At 53.5% G+C, this 20,576-nt stretch overlaps 1 protein-coding gene across 1 annotated transcript; it reads left to right on the plus strand.

The window, feature by feature from the left end:
• Window positions 1-251: 251 nt before the first annotated feature.
• On the plus strand, window positions 252-18,715 carry ECEL1 (endothelin converting enzyme like 1). The gene is given in 21 exon segments (XM_044004187.1): window positions 252-508; window positions 1,727-2,642; window positions 4,629-4,697; window positions 4,859-4,969; window positions 5,782-5,874; window positions 7,791-7,915; window positions 9,452-9,674; window positions 10,598-10,621; window positions 10,623-10,673; window positions 10,675-10,698; window positions 11,057-11,131; window positions 11,336-11,408; window positions 11,411-11,438; window positions 12,180-12,238; window positions 12,585-12,636; window positions 15,272-15,339; window positions 15,626-15,750; window positions 16,200-16,265; window positions 16,513-16,608; window positions 17,258-17,334; window positions 18,083-18,715. Coding segments are annotated over 20 exon segments (2,328 nt in total). The 5' UTR covers window positions 252-508; window positions 1,727-1,853; the 3' UTR covers window positions 18,183-18,715.
• The last annotated feature ends 1,861 nt before the right edge of the window (window positions 18,716-20,576 follow it).

A 20,576-nucleotide genomic window follows, 5' to 3' on the forward strand; every position in this document is an offset into this window, starting at 1 on the left:
CTCTGTTGATATCGCTCTTCCTGCCTCTCTCTCTCTCTCTCTCTCTCTCTCTCTCTCTCTCTCTCTCTCTCATTCATTCCTTCCTCCTTCTCTCTCTGCCTTCTCCCTTTTTGCTTCCAGCTTCCCCCAATCGGACAATGAGGTCAGACTTCCTAGTGGCCCTAGCCTATTTGCATAATAATCTGCTTAGTGCTCCCTCGGCCCCCACCCTCGGCCTTGGCTGTCCCCGCCCCCTGCCCCCCCCCCCGCCTGCTGCGGTCCCTGCTCCCCCGATCACACACACGCGCTGACAGGTAGGGGGCGAGGGGGGGGGGAGGATTGGGTAGGGAAGAGGGTGGAGCCGACAGCGCTGCCCCCTCTACCGGGGCTGGCAGCTCGGCAGAGTCCTACGCTGTGTCTGTGAGAGCGACTCCGACTCGGCTCCGGCCCAGGGCCAGTTCCAACCCCGGCCCGGGCCCGGCCCCAGCCCCTCCTCAGCCACGGTTCTCTGTCCTGCATCCTGGCCTGGGTAAGTCTGTCCTATCTGCCTGTGTGTGCGCCTAGTCTCCATCTCTGCGCATCGTTCTTTTTGATGTCTCTGACTCTCTTATCTCTTCCTGTCTCTGGCTCCATCTCTACTCGGGTCTCTCCCTGCCGGGAGGGGACAGTCCGTAGCTGCCCAGGTAGGGCTGCGGTTGGGTCTGGGGGGAGAGGCTGGGCCTCGGGAGAGACAAAGTTTCCTCAAGTTCGGGCTGCCGGGGGAGTACCTGTTGGATCCGGGAGCTGCCCGCTGGGCACCCCGGTCCCGATTCCTCAGGCTGCTCTCTCCGCCGGCTGAGGCAGGAGCCGAAGTCCCCAGAATCTCGGACAGTTTCGCAGGCTTGGCCAAGGTTCCTAGGAAGGGGCGAGCTAGAGACAGAAAATCCCAGTCAGGCAGGGCTCTCCAGAACCTCGGACAGCTCTCCGGGGCTGCAACGAAGGCTAGACTGTGGAGGAACGGGGAGGACGGGAAAGATGGGTGGAGGGAGGGAAGCGGACGGTCTAGAGCTCCGAGGGGAGAAAGTTGGCTTTTCCCGTTGCTTTCGGGGGAGACTGGCTCTGCTCTGAATGTGGAAAGGTAGGAGGAAAGGAGATGGCTTTGGGAGAACCAAAGTTCGCTCCTGGGAGGTCCTTCCCCTTCTCTTTCCTTCCCCCAGCCTCTCTGTTCTGTTCCCGTGTTCCTTCCTTCGAACAGCCTTGGCCGCGGGGTGTCCGGGTACAACCTGTTTGGGAACAGACGTTGTCCCACAACTGAGGCAAAGAGCATATCGACTCCTTCGCTCACCCAATGCCTTCGCTGCATCCCCTGTTAGTGAGGGTAGCAGGATCTAAGGAGCAGAGCTAGCGGTCTCGCTTCCCCCTTCTTTCCTCTTCTATCTGGCCTCTGCTATCTCCCAAGAGCCTCCACTTGACCCCCCCTCCTTCCCTCTCTTAACCTGCCTCGCCCCTCTTGCTCCTTCCATCCTGCCATCGCACTTGTCTTCATTTATCCCCGAGGGAGAGAGGGAGAGCCGAGGATGGGGACACTGAAGGAAGGATAGCTCCATCTTGGGGGTTCGGAGGGCCCCATCCTGGGCACCTCCAAGTTGCGAGGGTTCTGGAGGGTCCGAAGGGAGAGGAAAGGAAGTCCTTGGGTCGAGCCCTGAGGGGAGGGTCTCCGCAGGCACGAGCTCTGGACCCTCCTCGCCCCCTTCCCTTGTTCCCTCAGGCTGCAGCCTGGACCATGAGGAGGCCGCCACAACTGGTGACGGCGGCGTCGGGGACAGAGCCGCGGCATCTCCTGTAGCTGGCGCCGGGGTCAGGGAAGGGGCGGCCCCGGGAGGGCCGGCGGCGCCATGGAGCCCACTTACTCGCTGACGGCGCACTACGATGAGTTTCAGGAGGTCAAATACGTGAGCAAGTGCGGCCCGGGCAGCTCCGGAGGCGGCTCCTTGCCGCACGGCTTCCCCCTGCCGCGGGCCACCTCCAACTCTGGCCGCGGCTCCTCCGGAGCCGGCTTGAGCCGCTGGAACCGGCGCGAGGTGTGCTTGCTGTCGGGGCTGGTGTTCGCCGCCGGCCTGTGCGCCATCCTCGGGGCCATGCTGGTCCTCAAGTACCTGGGGCCCGCCGCGGGCGGCGCGGGCGCGGGCGCCGCGTGCCCCGAGGGCTGCCCCGAGCGCAAGGCCTTTGCCCGCGCCGCGCGCTTCCTGGCCGCCAACCTGGACGTCAGCATCGACCCGTGCCAGGACTTCTACTCGTTTGCGTGCGGCGGCTGGCTGCGGCGCCACGGCATTCCCGAGGACAAGCTCACCTACGGCACGATCGCCGCCATCGGCGAGCAGAACGAAGAGCGGCTGCGGCGGCTGCTGGCGCGGCCCAGCGGCGGGCCCGGGGGCTCGGCCCAGCGCAAGGTGCGCGCCTTCTTCCGCTCGTGCCTCGACATGGCCGAGATCGAGCGGCTGGGCCCGAGGCCCATGCTCGAGGTGATCGAGGACTGTGGGGGCTGGGACCTGCGGGGCGGCGGCGCCCAGCGCTGGGACCTCAACCGGCTGCTCTACAAGGCGCAGGGCGTCTACAGTGCCGCCGCGCTCTTCTCGCTCACCGTCAGCCTGGACGACAAGAACTCTTCGCGCTACGTCATCCGCGTGAGTGGCCGGCGGGCGCGGCGTGGCTGGTGAGGCGAGGTGGTCGGGCTCCCCTCGGGTCACCGCTCCTGGGGCTGGGCTGGGCTGGGCTGGCGGCTCAGCCACGCGCGCACACGCGCACACACACGCACACACGCCCGCCTCGAGGTTCTGGGGCTGAGGACCCTCGCCTTAGGCAGCGCGCGATGGCTGTAGTGGAAATAATGCATTTGGGATCCCGCCAAGCTACGGTGTAACCCTGGGCAAGTCACATCTGTTGCCTGGGCCTCGGTTTCCTCGTCTGTGAAACAGGAGCTGACATTTAGATAGCGTCTTCAATGGTTCACAAACCTCTTACGTGCCATTACCTCCACTCACATTCCCGCGTCGCCTCCATGTGGCGGAAAAACCAATGAGTCTGGAGTCAGCCACGCATCTCCCGCTTGGGCATCCGAGGTGTGAGCTGGGCAAGTCCCCTTCTCCCTGGGCTTCCGTGTCCTCCTCTAGAAAAGGAGGTTGGACGGCCTCCAAGGGTCCTTGCAGTTCTAGAGCGATGCCCCGTGAGACCGAAAAGTCCAAGGCCCGGAAGGGCCAGGGCACCCACCCTCTTTTACACGTTGACTGCCTTCTAAGTGTCTCGTGCCAAACCGGGAGGCTGGTACTTAAAGCTGAGCTGAGGCTCAGTTATGTGACTTACTCAGGGTCACACAGCGTCAAAGGCAGGATTCGTACCCAGGGGGACCGTGCAGATGGGTGATCAGATGCCTCTGGACACAGAAAGGGGCCAAGCAGGGACTGTGAAGGCAGGGAGGAGCCCAGAATGTGTTTGAGGGGCCTGAGCGGGACCGGAGTGGGCTCTTTCTCCAGAGCCATCACCGGCTCTCAGTGGCAGAGAGGAGGAGGGAAGGGAGAGAGAGAGGAAGGGAAGGAGTCAGCGGAGAATGGGGGAGTAGGGGACGGGAGGAGGGGAGGGAGGGGAAGGAAGGAAGCGGGAGGTGAGGAGGTAATTTCCCCGGAGTAATTGCGGTGTTTAGACGAGCAGCAGGGAGCCGCAATTTCCCAGGCCACTGGCAGGCGGGCTGGAGGGCGGCAGCAGCTGGGCGGGAGTGAGTTCAGAGCGGTGGCGACGGCTTAGTCCTCAACTGTGCGTGTCTCTGTGCCCGCCGCACCGAGCTGAAGGTGGGGGACTCAGGACCCCCTGCTGGAAACCTGGAAAGCTCAGGGTCGGAGCTTCGAGAGAACTTCGAGACGGTGTACTGAAGCCCACTCATTTTACACACGGGGAAACTGAGGCCCGGGGAAGGCATCTGGTTCTCTCTCCACTAATCCTGTGATGGGCGTGGTTAGGGAGGCCACAGCGAGTGTGCCCATGTTGGAAGGGGTGAATTCGGGGTAGGTGAGCAACTAAATGCTTGTGCTAATGGCACATGTGTGTGCACAGCAGGATAACTGGGACTGTCTTTTCTGTCCCGTTTCCCCATGTATGCCTTCTTCTCTCAAAAAGAAAAACAAAACTTTCTCTCCTTGGGTTATAGCCTCGGAAACTAGAGAGGCCTAGAGATACGGGATTTGGAGCTGGGAATGACCCCTCATTTTACAGATGAAAAACCAGAGGCCCAGGAGGTTAAGGGACTGGCCCAGGGTCACCACAGTGGGAAATGGGGAGCAGGGGGTGGAGACAGAGTGTGAAGCCTAGTCAGAGGACTTGAGTTCAAATCCCAGCTCTTCCTAGCTGTGTGACCTTAGGTGAATCACATCACCTCTCTAGTCTGTGGTTCACTTCATCTGTTAGATGAAGGGGATTGAGCTAGATGGCCTTTAAGGTGCCCTCTTGAGGTGGTAAGTGTCAGATGTTGGATTTGAACCCAGGGCCTCTGACTTCAGGGTCAGCAATCTTCCCTGTCCAGGGGTGTTGGGGAAGGGGGAAGGGCAGAGTCCAGACAGATAGCCCAGCTTCTCAGCCCTATACTGTCTGAGATGTGCTCTGCTTCCTCTCTGTTCCCCCAGATTGACCAGGATGGGCTGACCCTGCCTGAGAGAACGCTCTATTTGGCCCAAGATGAAGAGAGTGAGAAGGTGAGGTGGGGGAGGGCAGAAGGAGAAATGAGTGGCTTTGGTCTCAAAACAAGAATTGGTGAGACAGCAGCAGCACTTTGGGTGTGGGATGCCCTTGCACGGTGGGTCTGTCGTTTTCCACAAAGACTGAGCTGACCTGCCTTGTGGGGTGGGGCCCCCAGATTCTGGCTGCCTACCGGGTGTTCATGGAGAGGCTGCTGAGCCTGCTAGGGGCAGAGGCAGTGGAGCAGAAGGCCCTGGAGATTCTGCAACTGGAGCAGAGGCTGGCCAACGTGAGTATCCCTGGAGGCCTCCCAGAAGCTCCCCATCCTCCTCAGAGGGACGAGCCCCAAGCTCACAGCCAGGGGCTGCCTGCACCCCTCTCCTTCCTCCTCCTTGCCTTTGTGCCTTTGGTGCTGGGCCTGGCGCCACAGATCGGGGGGAGACATGGGTCAGTCAGTCACTCTCCCCAGCTGACCCCCACCTGGGGACCCAGAAGCCCCAGGCCTCCTCCTGCAGAGGCTCAGTCAGCAGAGACCTGTTGGACCAATGGTTTCTGAATGTCTGTCATTCAGCCAGTCAAGGAGCATTGATTAATTACCCAAGATGGGCTTCGCCCTTGTGGAGATACACAGACAGAAATTAAGTGGCCTTCTGCTCTCCGAGCTTACAGTCCAATGGGGGGTACCACACACACACACACACACACACACACACACACACACACACACACACACACACACACACACACACTGATCTTTTGTCTTGACATGGTCTTCATGTCTGTATGTCCCTCCCCAGCTTCCCAACCCAGCAAGCCATTCCTTGTAATAAAGGATTTTTTTAAAGTAGAGGAAGAGTAACTGACATATAAACCAGGTCTGACTGTCTCTGCAATGATCCACCCCCTTGGGCCCCCATCTCTGCAAAGGAAGGACAGAGGTGCACCTGCTCATTAGCACAAGTTTATGGAAGTGACTTGTGGGCACCAGGAGCCCAGTGACTGTGCTGGGGGACTAAAAGGGGGACCATGGGCCAGCTGTAAGGGAGTAGGGGTACAGGTCCAGGGGTGACCCTGCTTAAAGTTTTTTACCACACCCATCAGATAACTGTGTCTGAGTATGATGACCTGCGCCGAGACATCAGCTCCATGTACAACAAGGTGACCCTGGGACAGCTTCAACAGATCACCCCTCACGTGAGTAGGCCCCCTCCCCCCCCACATCGTGAGAAGAGGATGGAACCTGAAGAGGAGAGGGGGTGTAGGAAAGGGCTCGGAGACTGCTTTTTTCCCAGGGCAAGGGAAAAGTGTTGTGTGTGTGTGTGTGTTGTGTGTGGATATAGAGAGAGAGAGAGAGAGAGAGAGAGAGAGAAGAGAGAGAGAGAAGAGAGAGAGAGAAAAGAAAGAAAGAAAGAAAGAAAGAAAGAAAGAAAGAAAGAAAGAAAGAAAGAAAGAAAGAAAGAAAGGAAAAAAGAAAGGAAAAAAGAAAGGAAGAAAGAAAGAAAGAAATTGAGATTGAGATTGAGATTGAGATTTCTGGGAGCAGCTAGGTGTCGAAGTGGATAAAGCACCAGCCTTGGATTCAGGAGGACCTGAGTTCAAATCCAGCCTCAGACACTTGACACTTACTAGCTGTGTGACCCTGGGCAAGTCACTTAACCCCAATTGCCCCACAATAAAATAAAATAAAAGATGAGATTGCTGGGTTACACTAAGGGACCAGGACCTGTGAAAATCCCTATAAAGGATTTGGGGGGAGTCCCAGGGAGGAGCTGATTCAGCTCAGGATTATGGGTTGGGGGACTCATAGAAACTTGAAAGGGGGAGAAACAGCCAGGCCAAGGTTAGTGAGAGCTCTGGGCTTGGATTCAAAGTATTTGGGTTTGAATCTTGGTCTTGCCAGTAATTGGTTGTGTGACCTTGAACAGGTCACTTGCCTCACCGATCCTCAGTTGCCTCCTCTGTGAAATGAGATAGTTGGGTTAGATGGGCCTGAAGGAGCACCCCCAGCTCTAAATCCACTGACACCCTTATGATCCTCCTTTCTATTCTTTGCTCCATCCTCCCATCCTGATTCTTCCCTTAGGAAGAGAAAAGGAAACTGGGACAGAGGGAAGAATACTGGTTCTGAAGTCAGAACCTCAGTTAACATCTGGCCCCTGGAGCTTTTTGCCTAAGTGACCTCAGGCACATGACTTACCTTCCCTGGGGATCAGTTTCCTACTCCGTAAAAATGAGGAACTTGGACTAAAAGGGCTCTGAGGGCCCTGTCATCTCTAGATGTGTGATCTCTGTTAGGAAGCAGAGTGAGAAGAGTGGTTGGCTAGGAGTCATCAGATCATAGACAAAGGTGAAAGGGACCTTGGTGGTGGTTTAGCCCAAGACCTTCAATTTATACATGAGGAAACTAGGTGGCACCACCGTGGATAGAACGCTGAGCCTGGAGTCAGGAAGGCTTGACTTCAAATCCAGCCTCAGATACTTCTTAGCTATATGACCCTGGACAGGTCACTTAATTTCCTCATCTGTAAAATGTGGATCATGGTAGCATCTACCTCCCAGCGTTGTTATGAGGATCAATGAGATATTTGTAAAGTGCTTAGCACAGTGCCTGGCACATACTAGGCACTAAGTAAATATGACAATGACGACGAAGAAGAATATCTGAGACCCAGATAGGTTAAGTGACTCCAGTGTCTTAGGATCTTAGATTCAGAGCTCAAAGGTACCTTTGAGATTATCAGGTACACAGCCCCTCCTTTTATAGTTGAGGAAATTGAATTTAAGCTCAGAGAGGTTAGTTCAGATTCCCAGCATCACTCAGGTAGTGAGTGGTGGAGGATGGATTCTAAGACAGTTCTTTTGTGATGCCACATTCAGCACTTCTCCTGCTGGACCACAGAATCAGAAGAGAACTGGCTTGGAATCCTGACTCAGACACTTAGAGTCTAGGTGACCCTGGGCAAGTAATTTCCTCCTACTGAGACTCAGTTTCCTTAGCTGTGAAATGGGACCGATACAACTCTTCAGGATTCTTGGGAAGGAAGCCCTCTGCGAATCTTGCCCTCTGGTTCTCCCCTCCTGCCCTTGCCACTCTGTGCCCCCCCCAACAGCTCCGATGGAAGTGGCTGCTGGACCAGATATTCCAGGAGGACTTCTCAGAAGATGAAGAGGTGGTGCTCCTGGCCACAGAGTACATGCAACAGGTGTCGCAGCTCATCCGTTCCACACCCCGGAGGTACCTGGCTGGGCGAGGGGAGGCTCATACCTCTGAGACAGTGGCATGGTGCATGGCAGCCCCCTGGTGACCCCTCAACCTTCAGGAGGCCAAAGCTGACTCTTCACGTTCTTACGTGCTCAGAGTATGCTTCCTGGCCAGCTCTCTCTGGCCCCAAAATTCCCACCAGGGCTTCCCACAGCAGGGCTTGGTTTCTGGCTGGTCTACTCTGGTACAATGGGAATGCCCAGGCACTCCCTTGTCCCTACTACAGGAAGAGCCCTGGTGGCAGCACAGGGAGTCGGGGGACATGGGTTCTAGTCCCAGCTTGGCCAACAACTCACTGTATGTAACCATAAAGAAGTGATTTGAGGGGCAGCTAGGTGGCTCAGTGGATAGAGCACCGGCCCTGGATTCAGGAGTACTTGAGTTCAAATCCGGCCTCAGACACTTAACACTTACTAGCTGTGTGACCTTGGGCAAGTCACTTAACCCCAATTGCCTCACTAAAAAAAAAAAAAGAAGTGATTTGAGGGGAAGATAGGTGGCGCTGTGGATAGAGCACTGGCCCTGGATTCAGGAGGACCTGAGTTCAAATCCGGCCTCAGACATCTTATCACTTACAGCTGCTGTGTGACCCTGGGCAAGTCACTTAACCCCAACTGCCCTGAAAAATAAAAGAGAGAGAGAAGTGATTTGACCTCTTGAGACCTTATTTTCATACCTTTTACAACTGCTCTACTTTCCTCACAGGCTTCCTGGACTGGGATTCCACCCAGTCTCTATAGCTCCAGACCCAGAGCATCCAGGACAGACCTGGGTTCAAAACTTGCCTTACTAGTTGTGTTACCCTGGGCAAGTCACTTCCCTTCTCTTTGGCTTACTTCCTCATATATAAAAAGGGAAGAGTGCTAGCTGCTGTTGAAGGGTTGCTGTGAAGTCCAGATGAGATAAAGTAGTGCTCTGGATACCTTGAACAGCTCCATAAATCCCAGTTCTCTTCCTCTTCCTCATCATTACCATCTTCTTCCTCTTGTTTATCATCACCACCACCACCACCATCACCACCACCATTATCATCACCACCACTCCTAGTGAGAGGCTTCAGTGTATCAGAGTACTGGCTTTGGCATCAGGAAGAGCTGGATTAAAATCTTTTCTCTGACACAGGCCTGCTGTGTGACCCTGGAGAAGTCCCTTACCCTCTCTCGGTGGCCTCAGGCAACCTTCTAAATCGGGGCTTGTAAAGATGGTTCCAATGTGCATGGGCAGGAGTTTATTTACCCCTGCTGATGAAATCACAGGTCTGGTCAAAACCCTCACTGTTGATGTTAAGACTGAAAGGAATTATGACTTTAGCCAAAGCACTTCCGAAAGCCAAGAGCTCAGGAGAAGGGGTGTTGTTGCCATTCTCTGCCTTCCTGTGGGCATCAAGGCTGGGGTTCCGTCCCACTTCCCTCCCTGCCTGAAGCCCCAGCTCTGAGGGGCCTGAAGCTGGAGCCAGCCCAGCCTCCTCCACCACCCTGACCCTGCTGAGTCTCCTCCCCCCCTCTCCAGGGTCCTTCACAATTACCTGGTGTGGCGGGTGGTGGTGGTGCTGAGCGAGCATCTGTCCCAGCCCTTCCGAACAGCTCTCCATGACCTGTCCCGGGAGATGGAAGGCAGCGACAAGCCCCAGGAGCTGGCCAGGGTCTGCCTGGGCCAAGCCAACCGACACTTCGGCATGGCCCTTGGGGCCCTCTTTGTCCATGAGCATTTCTCTGCTGCAAGCAAAGCCAAGGTCAGACCTGGAGCCAATGGGGTGGGATGGAGAGAGCCCTGGCCCAGGGTGCTGATGATTAGGGTTTGAATCCTGCCACTCTCCTCCTAGGCTCCCTTCACCTCTGGGGGCTCCAGTTTGTTGGAGGGTTAGTGTCCAAGACTTCCTAGTCTGCAAAATGGGCATGATAACTCCCCGAAACAAGTCATTTAGCCTCTCAGGAACTCAGTGTAGTCTGCCTCTTATAGTGTGGTGCCTGCCTTACCTTTCTATCCCCATACACTTGTGAAGATCCAGTTCACTAGATGGTAATCTCCCTGACGGCAGGGCCCCCCTTTTCCCTTTGCATCCCCAACACAACACCTAGTACGTCTCTTAATAAATTCTAGTCGAATCAAGGTGAAATGAAATTTGAAAGCTCTAAACAAGTAGGCCACTTAACAGTGATCAAATTTAAGTATTCAAGCTTGGTGTTGTGGAGTCAAGGGATCCAAGGACAAATCTCAGAAACTTACTATGTGTGACCTTGGCCAAGTCACTTCCCCTCTGGGAGACTGAGTTACCTCACCTGGGAAATGAGGTAGTTGGAATAAATGGTCCCTAAGTTTCCTTCCAGATCTTGATTTATGGTCCTGGGTGGTCTCAGATGACCTTCCTAGCTTGAAATCCATGACTTCTGTCTGAGAAATGTGGGAACAGAAGCTCAAAATGGTCAAATGACAGATTCCGGGTGAGATAGGCAGGGGCCAGCCAGGGATAATAGGGACAGGTTCATTGGGGGCTGGGCTATTATGTGTTGCTTAGACCAGCCTGGGAAGTTGAGGTCCAGGGTTTGGAGACACCCCCCCTCCTCACTTATACCTGACTCCAAATCATGGACACTGGGCTGATGGTGGTGAGATCCCCCCCCCACCGACCTCCTGCCATCTGCCCAACCCTGGTAGGTGCAGCAGCTGGTGGAGGATATCCAAACACATTCTGGGCCAACGTCTGGACGAACTAGACTGGATGGACAAAGAAAACCAAGGCAGCTGCCAGGGCCAAGGTATTATGCCCAAAGGGGCAGGCCAGTGGAGGAGGCTGACCTGGGCCCCCGAAGGGCTGCCTTTGCAGGGATGCTAAGGGAAAGGGGGCATCTCTCTCTTCTCCCTGCCTCCTCCTCACCCTAGATCCCCTTTGCCAGCAGAGGGTGGGATGCTTCACCCCCTTCTGCTGCCTTTCAAGCACTAGCTTGGTGCCCCCAGCCTGGGCTGGCGGACAGTCTAGCACCCCCAATCTCCGGGCTTTTTGTCCTGCCCTCCATCAGCCTCGGGCATGAGGCCCCACAGCCCTTTTGGCTCGGCAGGCTCACAGCCTCTAGACACTTGCTATGACCCCCAGATTGCCCCCTTTTTGTCCCTCAGCTGCAGTACATGATGGTGATGGTTGGGTACCCTGACTTCCTGCTCAAGCCTGAAGCGATTGACAAAGAGTATGAGGTTTGGGCCCCTCACCCTCACCAGCTGACATGCCCCTGGGCTCCCTGTGTTGTGGGAGGCCCAGGGAGGATTCCTCATCTCCCTCCTCCTCTCCTCCATTCTCCTCCTTCCTCTCTTCCTCCTCCTCTCCCCCTGCTCTTCTCCTCCTTTCCTCCTCTTCTCTCCTTCCCCTTTTTATCCTCTTTCTCCCCCTTCCTCCTGCAGTTCGAGGTCCCTGAAAAGACCTACTTTAAGAACATCTTGAACAGAACTCCGGTTCAGCATCCGCTATCCGTCAGACGATCCGGCAGGAGGTGGACCAGTCCGCGTGGGTACCACCACCAGTGAGCTGAGCTCGGCAGGTCGTAGTCAGGCTGGGGGCTCCAGGGAAACCAGGCCCGGCTGTAGCTCGGGGCTGCAAACCCAGCCTGGCAGGGTCTCAGCTTTGGGAAGGGCTCTGACGACCTTCCATGCCACCTGTAGCTCAGAAGCAGCCCTGTTCCAAAGCTCTGCCATGAGGGGCTGGGTGTCCAGCTTCTGCTGGTAGACCTCGAGGGAGCAGGGCCACTGCCCTCCTGGGCCCCTTTCTGTTGGTGAAAGTTTCCAACTGATCCACAATCATGTCTCTATAATTCTCACCCCTCTGGACGGGGCAGAACAAGTCTGTTGTTCCATTCGGCGTTCCTGGGTCTGCCTCCCAGTGCGTGGAACAGTCCTTCACATAGCTGAAGACAGCTATCATGTCTCTAGGGAAGACTTACAGCACAAAGAACCATAAGGGCTGGATGGGATCTCAGAGACCCTCCTCAGAGTCCAACCCCCTCATTTTACATTTGAGGAAACTGAGGCCCAGGGAGGTTAAATGACTTGCCCAAGGTCATCACCTGGGCTCTTTCACTTATGATGCTTCAGGGGCTGGCCCCCTTGCTGTCTATTCCAAGAGTAGTGATGAGAGAATTGGGCAGAGAAGCAGAGTGTCAGACATGGGGCAGATCAGCTCTCAGAAGGCAGAACTTTAGGCTGACATTTGGGGCTGAATGCCTCTTTATGAAGGCCACTTTCTTTGTAGGTGGCTGCTCCCCCCACAAGCCCTGAATGCTTATTACCTTCCCAACAAGAACCAAATGGGTAAGCAAGAGGTCAGAGGGTCTTTGGGAAGTTGTCTGCCTCCCTGACCTTTAGAACCCCTTTTTCTCCCTGGTAACAGAGCTGCCGTCAACACGGGCCCAGATTTGGAGATGCGAGAGAACTGGGTCTGGGAGGGCAGTGATGGACCTGGTCCTGGGGGGGTCATGGGAAGCTGCCTTGGGGAACAAGGAGGGACAGGAGTTAGCATTCATTCATCTGATGCCCCACAGGCAGTGGTGGCTAACAGCCGGGGTTTAGGGTGATCCAGTGCACACATCATCCTTTCTGGAGGTGAGGGCTGAAGAAGGGTCCCCTCCCATTCTGATCCAAGTGCTTTTCTGTGCAGTGTTCCCAGCTGGCATCCTACAACCCACTCTCTATGACCCAGACTTCCCACAGTGAGTATCTCTGGGTCTTGTCTTTCTTACCCCATCCCTCCTTGCAAGACCTTTCCCATAGGAAATCTTTGCTAGAGCTGACCCCAGCCTCCAGACTTCATGGGGTCTTAGGACCACTGGGCACTGGGAAGAGATTAGCTTCAGCAGGTGGCAGGTCTGTGACTCCCATAGGTGAGCAAGGATCCTAGGACCATACACATAGAACTTCAAGGGTCCTTGGAAATCCAGGCCCAGAGAGGTTAAGTGATCTGCCCAAGGTGACAGTAAATATTAGAATCAGGATTTGAACGCTGCTCTTGCTTCCAAGGCACCATACTATCTCATCTCCGCTTTGAGGGGATGGAGAGTCTAAAGCCTGAGTTAAAAACTGGCCATCCATAGAGCTACAACTAGAACCCAGGCTTATTAACCCAGAGCCTGGGGTTCTAGGGCAATGGTCTCTGAACTTCTAAGGTCATATCAGTAAAATATTTGTGAGCCTCCACCCAATATATGTATACTATAGTATAAATTACATATACATGTACTGCTGCACTAATAATTGTTCATTATAAAACCTTGTGCGAAAAGATATTAGAGAATGAGATAAAGATGAAATAATATTTTTCCTACTGTTTGGGTGTGTGTGTGTGAGGCAATTAGGGTTAAGTGACTTGCCCAGGGTCTCACAGCTAGTAAGTGTTAAGTGTCCGAGGCAGGATTTGAACTCAGGTCCTCCTGAATCCAGGGCCGGTGCTCTATCTATTGTGCCACCTAGCTGCCCCTTGAAATAGTATTTGATCTTAAAGCAGTAACTCGGGGCAGCCTCCAGAGATGTCATGGAGGTAGAAATGGCAAGACAACTGTTTATATTGGTGAGTTGAGGGAAAGCAAGAGGTCCAGCATTGTGCAAAGGATGCAAAGCTGAAGGTAAAGGGAAGAGATCTAGTTTTTATTAAGTGCTCCAGGAAATGGGCTAAGCTCTTTGCAAATACTGTCTCAATTGATAGCATTTGATTAAGGGTGGTTAGGAGAAATGATAGTTGCCTCTAAGCAGAAATAGGCATGTATGGAATAACGGCTGGATTTGGGGGAAAGATAATCTCTTTGGGGCATGAATGAGTTTGAGTGTCTATGGGATATTCAAAGATGTCTAATAGTCAGCTGGTGATGTGGGCTGAAGCTCAGGGAGAGACTGGATCTGGATGCATATATCTCCCATCATCTGTAGCTACTGCTGATTAAGATGATGATCAAGAACATGGAATCTAATGAGATCACCAAGTGAGAAAGTGCCAAGGAGAGAAGAGGACCCAAAAACAGAACCTTGGGGAACAGTTTGGGGGGAGGGGTGATAATGGTGGATGATCCAGCAAAGGAGACTGAGGAGCAGTCAAATTATTTTTCTTTTCTTTTTTTTGCGGGGCAATGAGGGTTAAGTGACTTGTCCAGGGTAACACAGCTAGTAAGTGTCAAGTGTCTGAATCCAGATTTGAACTCAGGTCCTCCTGAATCCAGGACCAGTGCTTTATCCACTGTGCCACCTTGCTGCCCCCCCCCCAGTTAAATTCTTAAGAGGAGAACCAAGAGAGAGTAGAAGGATAGTGTCCAATGTCTCAGAGAGGACCATATTTGATCATTAAGAGGTCACTGGTAACTTTAGAGAAGACAGTTTCAGTTGAGTGTGGAGTCAAGGAGAAAGAGAAGATGATTAAGAACTTGGGAGAGTAAAAAGATGGTGGAGCCCAACATGGATATAGGGAAGTTCAGAGCTTTTAACGTTGAAAAGTGAGGAGTGCTTACTCATGGTCCTTGCCTAGAGGGCAGAGCTCACTGCTATGGGGAGGGGAGGCAATAGTGTGGATAGAGGGATGCTTGGTGTGAGTCACAGGGTCTGGTTAGGTTATTTTTGTTTTTGTTTGGTTTTTTGGGTTTTTTTTTTTTTGGTTTTTTGTGAGGCAATTGGGGGTAAGTGACTTGCCAAGGGTCACACTGCTAGTAAGTGTTAAGTGTCTGAGGTCGGATTTGAACTCAGGTCCTCCTGACTCCAGGGCCGGTGCTCTATCCACTGTGCCACCTAGCTGCCCCCTGGTTAGGTTATAATAACCCCAAGGGGAATGAGAGGGGAGACCAACTATGGGAGTGGGTCAAGTGGGAAAAGACTATGATTAGCTATGGGAGAGGGAAGGATAAGAGACACCCCATCCTCGCACCCTGTGATCATAGATCACATGCCCCTTGGGGCCAAACTGTGCCTCCCCTCCACTTTGCAGACCATTGTTCTAGAGGAGGCTCCCTGAATGAAGGTAAGGATAGATCCCATTTCTGTAGTGTGAGCACTTCATTACATTGGCTCATTTGATCCTCACAATAACCCTGTGGCCTTCTGTTATTATTCCCATTTTACAGATGAGGAAAATGAGGCTTAGAGAGGTTTAAGTGCCTTATGCAGGGACAAACAGCTAGGAAGCCTCTGAGGAGGGATTTGAACCTGGTCTTCTTGACTCCAAGTCAGTGATTTTATCCACCACCCAACTAGCCCAGTCATGAAAAGGATACCTGGTTGTCTATTCTTCAGTTTCTGGGTGGGATTTTTTGGGAAGGATGGCAGGGAAGTCATCCAAATTCCTGACCTGGTGCTGTCTGGTGCCTACAGATCTCTGAACTATGGGGGCATTGGCACTATCATTGGGCATGAGCTGACCCATGGCTACGACGACTGGGGTAAATAAAACCCTGGGTTCCCACCATTCTTTCTGGCTGCCTGCCCAAGGGTCTTGGGGCTTGGATCTATGGCTATATTTTCTCCATCACCTCCCCCCTGCACCCCAGGGAGCCCCTTGCCTGGTTCCTGCTGACCAGTGTGTGTGGGTGCAGGAGAACACCAGTCCCCGAGTCCCTCCCATGACCAAATCTCTTGGCTGAAAGCTCAGGGTTGGGACAGAGGCGTGGGTTGAACACAGGACAGGGAGCAGAAGATCCCGGGGCTCAGGAACTGTGGTCCTCACAGGGGGCCAGTATGACCGTTCCGGGAACCTGATGCACTGGTGGACTGAGGCCTCTTACAGCCAGTTCCTCCAAAAGGCAGAATGCATAGTCAGCCTCTATGACAACTTCACAGTCTACAACCAGCGGGTAAGCCACCTCCTGTTCCCAAACGGGACATCGTGGTCCTGGGCTCAGCTGGGCTACATCCCTGCGGGCAAAGAGCCCTGCCCAAGTCAATGGGGGAAGAGAGTGCAGAGCTCCCCCGAACAAGAGCATCCCCATCCTTATGGGACCATGAAGAGGAGGAACTCAGGAGGCAGCTGGGGTGGGGGAAAGGAGTCTGAGGACCTGGGACAGATCCTGCTCTGCCCCTTCCTATAACTGTGCCTTCTCTTGGGACCTCAGTTTCTTCTCCTGTAAGATGAGGGGGTTGGACCGGTGGCCCCTAGGGCTGAAAGACTCCAGCCTTCTAGCCCTAGGGCTAGGGTCCCAGGACCCACTAATCAGGGCTGGTGGAGGGACTCATCACTGACCAGACTGGAGACTCCAATGGGTGACAAGGGAAGGGAATGTTGAGCAGAACAACTACTCCACAGGTCAGTGGGAAACACACGCTGGGGGAGAACATCGCGGACATGGGGGGCCTCAAACTGGCCTATTATGTGAGTGCTGCTTGTCTTCTCCCCTCACTTCGCCATCCTTCATGGTGTCCCTTGGGGAGGGGTCTTGGGGAGAAGAGGAGGGGCTTTATGACTTGGAACCAACACAACCTTTGTTCTTCCCAAGCCCCCAGGCTCCCCCCCCCAATTATCCAGAAATTAGGCAAAGCATGAGGGTTAACATGAGTACAGGAAGTGTCACTGGCTTTAATGCAGCCCCCAGCCCATGAGAATCTGTGTCTCCTCCCAGGCTTATCAGAAGTGGGTGCGGGAGCATGGCCCAGAGCATCCCCTCTACCGACTCAAGTACACCCATGACCAGCTCTTCTTTATCGCCTTTGCCCAGGTACCAGCCAGGGGCCCAGAAGGGTCTTCCTCCTGCCTATATTTATTGTTCACAGAGCTGCTCCACCTGGGGATTCTATGTAGGAAAATAGGAGGTAGGGGGAAGGGAATGAGTATTTAATAGCACCTACTGTGTGCCAAGGACTATCCTAAGTACTTTACAAACATTATCTCATGTGACCCTCACCACAGCCCTGAGAGATGGGTGCTGTTTTTGTCTTCATTTTGCAGATGAGAAAACTCAGGCAGACAAGTCAAGTGACTTGTCCAAGGTTACACAGCAAGTATCTAAGGCAGGATTTGAACTCAGGTTCTTCCCGACCAGGCCCAGTGCTCTTATCCACTGTGCCACTTAGCTGTCTGTGACTATTCTACCTTAGGCCCTAACTGACAGAAAATTGGGATTTCCAAAGAGAAAAGATGAAATCCTCATTTCCTTGCCTCAGTTTCCTTTCTGTTCCATGGCTAGTTATTACCCTGTTATGGATGAATATGAAGCCAGAAAAATGTGGGTTCAAATCCTGTCTCAGACACTTGCTGTATGACCTGGGGCAAATCATTTGCCTCTTTGAACCTCAGTTCCCTCGTATATAAAATGAGAGGGTCCGACTAAGTGGTCTCAGGTTCCTTCCTCCTTCTTTTTGGCTTAGAACTGGTGCATCAAGAGGAGGTCCCAGTCCATCTACCTCCAGGTGCTGACTGACAAGCATGCCCCCGAGCACTACAGGTACAGGCCTCTGGTCCCACCCCTGTCTCTGCTGCTCTGGTTGGAGGGACCATCCCAGGGGACAGGGAGGGTTCTGGGAGGAGCAGGGTTGTGGGGCGGGGCAGGACAGAGTGGGGAGGGGAGCACTCCATCTGGAATCTGCTCATCACCTTCGCATCTCAGCTCTGACACTCACTAGCTTGGGGACTGTGGACAAGACCACTTGGCCGCTCTGACTCTTAGCTTCCTTATCTGTAAAATGGGGGCACGTGTTTCTCTTTCCCTCAGAGGAAGACCCTGCATGAATGTCTATTTGTATTGTTTTGGTCATGAGAAGTCTTGGGGTGGAGGGGCCGCTCAGCCTGCAGACCTGGGTTCAAGCCCAGTCTCTGCTAACACAGGCTGGGGGATATTGGGAAAGTCAGCTTCTCATCCTAAGAAGTTCTTGCTACGCTTTAGAGAAGGTGCTGAGCTGCCTGGGTAGAGGGGAACGGAGTTCCCTGATGGCTGAAATCACAGCTTCAGTCCCTGCTTGATTCTAATCACAAGAGCTGACTTTCTAAACCGCTTAAAGGTTTGCAAAGTGATTCACATTTACTAGCCGCATTTTATAGATCAGGAAACTGAGGTTTACTGGGCAGGGAAGCTATCCCCTGGGAGAGTGTTGAGAAAGCAGTCTTGGGAATGATCAAGCTGACTCCTCTATAGTGGGGCCAGGATTTGAACTCAGGTTCTTTGGCCACACCTTTTGACTTTGTTCTCCCTACAGGGTGCTGGGTAGTGTGTCCCAATTTGAGGAGTTTGGCCGGGCCTTCCACTGTCCCAAGAACTCTCCCATGAACCCAGCTCACAAGTGCTCTGTGTGGTGAGGCCTGGGTGCCTAATCCCCTTCCTTGCCTGCCACCCACTTCCCCTGACCTTAGCAAGTTGACTGACTCCTGATGGGCCAGCTGCCCTCCCACTGAGGGGCAAGGAAGGCCTCTGGTTCTTGGGGGCCTCAGGGGCTGGGGTTGGGCTTGAGGAGAGAGTGCCCTTACTCTCCCCTAAGCTTCTTACTGAGGAGAAGGAAGTTTGAGGACCACGTGGTAGATTCCATTTCATTCTGGTTGCTTGTCTTAAGGACTCTGGTGGGGGGGGGTGTCCATGAGTTAGGGAGCCTGGGGCCAGGACAAGGCATGTGCTTGACATGAAGCGTTCAAACTGGGTTGGGGGAGGGCTGGGGGAGAATTAGGTGTGGGTCTTATTGCCTGCACTTCCCAAACCAGAAAGGGGTTGGGAGAGTCCATTTTGGGGGGGGGCAGGGTCTTAGCAAGGACCATGAAGATGGAGGACCCTCGGTCCTGGCACTGGGGTGGGCAGAGAGACGGGGGAGGGGATCTGGGGCTAACCAGCAGGGTTCAACTTGTACACACAAAATCACTGTTGCCATATTCTTGCTGCTAAATATGGTCAATAAAGCTATGTGACTGTCAGCTTCCATTATCTGGCTTCTTCCACCCCAAGGTGTGTGTGTGTGTGTGTGTGTGTGTGGTAGTAGTAGTAGTAGTAGTGGTGGTAGTGGTAGGGTGAAGACCACCCTGTCCATAGGGAGTATGAGGTTGGGGATGGACTCCACTGCTTCCATCATGAATAAATGAATGAATGAATGAATGAAAAAGCAACTGGAACACATACAAAAGGGAGATAGCCCCTACCCTCAAGAAACTTACATTCTAACATATATAGGAGGGCACAGCATCAGGGTGGGTGACAAAGTCTGCTCACTCAGCCTTCTTGGAGGGGTCCCTATTCCATCACCATTTCTCTCCCAAACTCTCTCCTCTTCTAACCCCCTTGTGTCACTCACTCCTGTTGCCTTCCCAGAGTCCCCAGGAGTGACTTTTTCCCAAGTGGCCTCCATCACCACCCCCTAATCAGTGACAGGCCTCACCAAGCCCCCATTCATTGTCAGGACCTGTTTTCTCTTTGGATCTGGGAAGTGTGAGGCCTATCTCTTGATCTATAAATAGGGAGGCATCATGATACATATATGTATGTACATGTGTATGTATGTGTATGTGTGTATATGTGATTATGTGTGTGTGTGTATATGCATATGTATGTGTGGCAGGTGGGATAGGTTTGCCCAATTACTCCCTGCATGTCCTTGGGCATGTAAGTGAGCCTCTAGACAAGTCATCACGTGCTTATCAAGCACCTACTGGGTACCAGGCCCTGGAAATACAAAGAAGGCAAAGACAGCTCCAGTCCCACCCCTGACCCATCTTGACCTTGGAGCTTTTCAGCCCCCAATTCTCCAGGAGCCTTGATCTGCATGAACTCCCAGATCTGACCCCTCCCCATGCCCCTCCCAACCTAATATCTCTATTTAAAAGAGTTGGAGCTGGAAGGGACCTTAGTTCCAACCCTTTCATTTTACAGAAGAGGAAACTGAGGTCTAGAGAGAGCATGTGATTCTATCATCAGCCACAAGTAGGAATGGTCAGAGGCAAGATTCAAACCCTGGTCTTCCAGGCCAGGAGTAGACCAGTCCCACCACTCACTAGCTGTGTGACCTTGGTCATGTCCCATAACCTCACTGATGGCCAGTTTAAAATGGGAATGGAGGATGTACTTTAAAAGGCAGTTGTCTCAGGCGTCCGCTGGCAGCTAGACATTCCCTATCCTTCTATCGGGGAGCCAACCAGCATTCCCTGGGAGCTCATGCTCCTGATCGTGAGTGGGGTCTGTGAACCGTGCTCTCTGCCAGATGCAGCCTGAGCAAGGAGCACAGGGATCTCCCAAGGCTCCTGTTCCTGCTAGAACAGCTTTTGGACAAAGGTGGCTGCTGTCCAAGCCCTAGGTAATGGTAGCCTGGGATCCAGCTGGCTCAGACCCAGGGTTGGCTCAGGACAGCATGTTGTGGGGCGTAACTAACTCACGCTGCACCGTCTGCTTGTTCTCCCTTAGGCTGATGCATTCTGGGGTCCTGCCCCAAGAGGCTGGGGGCTGCCCCCTGCCAGTGCTGGCTCACAGATGCGATGACTCAGGGATTTAACCCACAACTACCTCTGTGGCCCTCAGCGGCCTCACCAATGAGATAAAGACACCACACTTTACCTGCCTGAAAATAGGGCACTGGATCTCTTGATCCATAAATAGGGAGGCATCATGATACATATATGTGTACATGTGTCTGTGTGTATATGTGGGCATGTGTATACGTGTGTGTGAATATGTATATGCATATGCATATGTGTACGTATGTGTGTGTATGTATACAC

Source organism: Dromiciops gliroides, chromosome 4 (assembly GCF_019393635.1).
Source record: "Dromiciops gliroides isolate mDroGli1 chromosome 4, mDroGli1.pri, whole genome shotgun sequence".
NCBI classification, from domain to species: domain Eukaryota; kingdom Metazoa; phylum Chordata; class Mammalia; order Microbiotheria; family Microbiotheriidae; genus Dromiciops; species Dromiciops gliroides.